Source organism: Apaloderma vittatum, unplaced genomic scaffold (genome assembly GCF_000703405.1).
Source record: "Apaloderma vittatum isolate BGI_N311 unplaced genomic scaffold, ASM70340v1 scaffold33402, whole genome shotgun sequence".
NCBI classification, from domain to species: Eukaryota; Metazoa; Chordata; class Aves; order Trogoniformes; family Trogonidae; genus Apaloderma; species Apaloderma vittatum.
In genome coordinates, this window is record NW_009702448.1 from 1 (window position 1) to 3,267 (window position 3,267).

The 3,267-nt window shown below is 47.1% G+C and overlaps 1 protein-coding gene across 1 annotated transcript in view; it reads left to right on the top strand.

The window, feature by feature from the left end:
* Nucleotides 1–5: 5 nt before the first annotated feature.
* Nucleotides 6–3,267, top strand: part of GLCE (glucuronic acid epimerase) — a gene marked incomplete at both ends in the record, with an annotated part of 6,162 nt that continues 2,900 nt past the window's right edge. The window contains 2 exon segments of the mRNA XM_009864261.1: nucleotides 6–369; nucleotides 3,106–3,255. Coding sequence (XP_009862563.1) covers nucleotides 6–369; nucleotides 3,106–3,255 — 514 coding nt within the window.

The window sequence follows — 3,267 nt, forward strand, 5'->3', positions numbered from 1 at the left end:
CCCGGCAGCAGAGCGAGGAGGCGTCGCCCCAAGAGCAGCAAAAAGCTCCCCCCGTGGCTGGAGGAGGGTTCAACAAAGCCCCGGGGCCGAAGTACGAGGAGATTGACTGTCTGATCAATGACGAGCACACGGTGAAAGGGAGGAGGGAAGGCAACGAGGTCTTCCTGCCGTTCAGCTGGGTAGAGAAATACTTTGAGGTTTATGGGAAAATTGCGCAGTACGATGGTTATGACAGGTTTGAATTCTCTCATAGCTACTCCAAAGTATACACACAGCGAGCACCTTACCACCCCGACGGGGTCTTCATGTCCTTCGAGGGCTACAACGTGGAGGTTCGAGACAGAGTGAAGTGCATAAGTGGTGTTGAAGGTTTGTGTCGAGCGGTTTCTTCTTTCTTTTTTCGTAATTCTTAAAACTGGTTGCCATCAGGTGAGATGCGAAGCAATACAGCCTCAGGCTGCACCAGGGCAGTTTGAGATTAGATATCAGATATTAGATTAGATATTAGGAAAAATTTCCTTACTGAAAGCGTGGTGAGGCGTGGCAACAGGCTCCAGTGGTGGAGTTGCCACCCCTGGAGGTGTTCAAAAAAGCTGTAGACGTGGCAGTTCAGGGTATAGTGGTCATGGTGGTGTTGGATTGGTGATTGGACTAGAGGATCTTAGAGCTCTTTTCCAACCTTAATGATTCTGTGATTCATCAGTAAAACCCTCTTACTCTGAGCAGCCTCTGCTTCACACCAGGTTTGCCACCTCTGCTTTTACTGGTTGCAGCAAACTCCAGAGTTTCCAGGACGCTTCCCTGTCAGGTTTTGGTGTTGTCGTTCACACTTGTCATCTCTGCGGGGCGGCCAAAGTTATTTTTAAATATAAAATTTAATAAAAAAAGCCTGGCCCTGCTGTCTGAGGAGGCTCCTGCTTGTGTGCCTGCCAAAGCTGCTGCTGCCCGTGGCAAGGTGAGGAGGTTTCAGAGAACTGCTGAAGGGTCAAAAACGCTCTCCAGTCTCCGGATAAAATGAATACGTGATAAAACCTTTCTGATTTGTGCTTTTGTGCAAGGAAGGGAAACGGGGCTCTGAAACTCGGGGCTTTCCCAAAGGTGCAAATGCCTCCTGGGAGCTACTACGCATCTGCCTGCACGTGAGCATCGCCCTGCTCAGGGTTTACACCCCCCTTAGATGCTGAGGAGACGGCTTTTCTCATTAATTGCTCATTAAGCACAGCTTGTGAATATGAATAGCAGCTGGGGGGGCTGCTTGGTGGTTGAGGTCTGGCCTTAGACCTGCGTCGTGCAGCCCCTCTGGTTTTTGTAGGATGCACGAGATGCCTCTTGGAACTGAACTCCATGTTTCTTGGGATGTTTTTTTTTTTCCCTGAAAAGCAGAAATTCAGTAAGAACTAGTTGAGAACCAGGATGGATCCTGCAGCCAGACGTGCGTGCTGGGGACACGAAGTGCTGTCCTGAGCTGCTCTCTACTTAAAGCCTCGAAAGACCATGAGTTTAATGCTGGACGACGTGGTTATTTATCTGGAAATCTGGCTTTTTTTTGCAGCATGTGAGTTAAGAGCTGTCATTACAAAAGGTGGTGCCGGAGCCTGGTTTTTGTGAAGGCGACAGAGCTATTGGCATCCAGCAAACGAGTCGGAGAAGAGAAATAGTTGCAGTTGGTAGGCAAGGGGTTTTAATATTAAAACAAATTCTCAGACAGTTGTAGGTCCTTCCAGCCCTAGAGATTCTCATACTGAGGGAAAACCCCCCGTGTTATATTCACCTTGCTCCTTTCTGCAAGGTTAATGCACTGGTATGTCCTCTGACCTGGAGAATTTAATCTTACCGTCTCATATAAATTTCAAGTAAAGCTCTTAAGAGCGGATTTCTTTCTTTTTTTTTTTTTTGCATCTCTCTGTCTCAGCGCTGAGAGATGAAAATGCTTGGCATTAATGAGCGAGCTGGCTTCCAGGAGTTGAGATAATGCATGGTATTTAAATATTTCCTGCGATGGTTTTCTCTTTCGGCAGTAATAAGCCGTCACATCTCCATCACTAACATTTATTAGTAACACAAAGCACCGAAATATGTAAGAAAATGTATCTTTTTTACATTTAGTTGAATTAATCTTTTCCTTGTACCAGATTTCAGAAGAAATTGGTTTCTGAGCTTGATGTTGCCAAGGGGGAAAATGGTGCAAATGCCAGCTTCTTTTCATCTTTTGTCGTTTCTAACGTGCATGCGCTACAAAACGTCCTTGGATTCCTCTGAGAGGGTCCCAGTGATTTATTCCTACTTTGGATTCATCTTTAGAGTTTGTCCCAAGTAAAAATAAGGACTTATTTAGGAGAATTTAGGTTTATCCATATTTTAAGTGTTTGCTTGCTTATGGAGCTTCTGCTGGTGATGCAGGGAGAGCTTGGCAGGTTTCTGCCAGCGTCGTCTCTGACCGCGCTCGGAATTCTCTTAGGGGAGCCAAAGGAATTGGAGCAGATGACGGATGAATTGCTCTTTTAGCACCAAATAACTCTTAGCAAAACCTCGGAATAACCTGCACGCAAAATTCCTGCCGAGATTTACGTGGTGTTCGAGGGATTGTGTGAGATGTGACGTTGCTGAGAGACTTAGCGGTCTCTGGGGCAGGGGGGGCAAATCTGTTAGGGCATTTTCAACGTATTTTAAAAGAAGTATGATGCCTCAGTAAAAAATTAGGCCGTGATAAGGACTTCTCTGCCACTCAGATCTGCTTAGTTCCGATCAGTCCGAGCCGGGGACTGGACGGTGCCCAAAGGCTGCTCCTTGCTCACCGTGCCTGATAAAGCCAAGTTCACGAGCGTCAAACAGTTTGTGGCTCCAGGTGGGTTATCCTAAATGTGCGGCAGCTGAGCAATCTCGGGTAATTTATTTAATTCGGAATTTTAACTGTGTGTAAACGGGAGCAACTCACTCCTTGAACAGGATTTTCCTCAACTCTTAAGTGATGGTGAAGCCTGGAAATGTCGTTTGCTAGACACGCAGGAGCACTAGAGTAAGGAGGAGGAGCACGTAGGGCTGTGAATGCTGATTTTTTTTCTGAAAACATGGTGATAAAATACTGGTTTTCTTCCTCTCCCGTAGGCGTGCCCTTGTCCACGCAGTGGGGACCTCAAGGCTATTTCTACCCCATCCAGATCGCCCAGTACGGCTTGAGCCACTACAGCAAAAACCTGACAGAGAAACCCCCGCACGTCGAGGTGTACGAAACGGCCGAGGAGAAGGACAAAACTGGCCGGGCCGGGG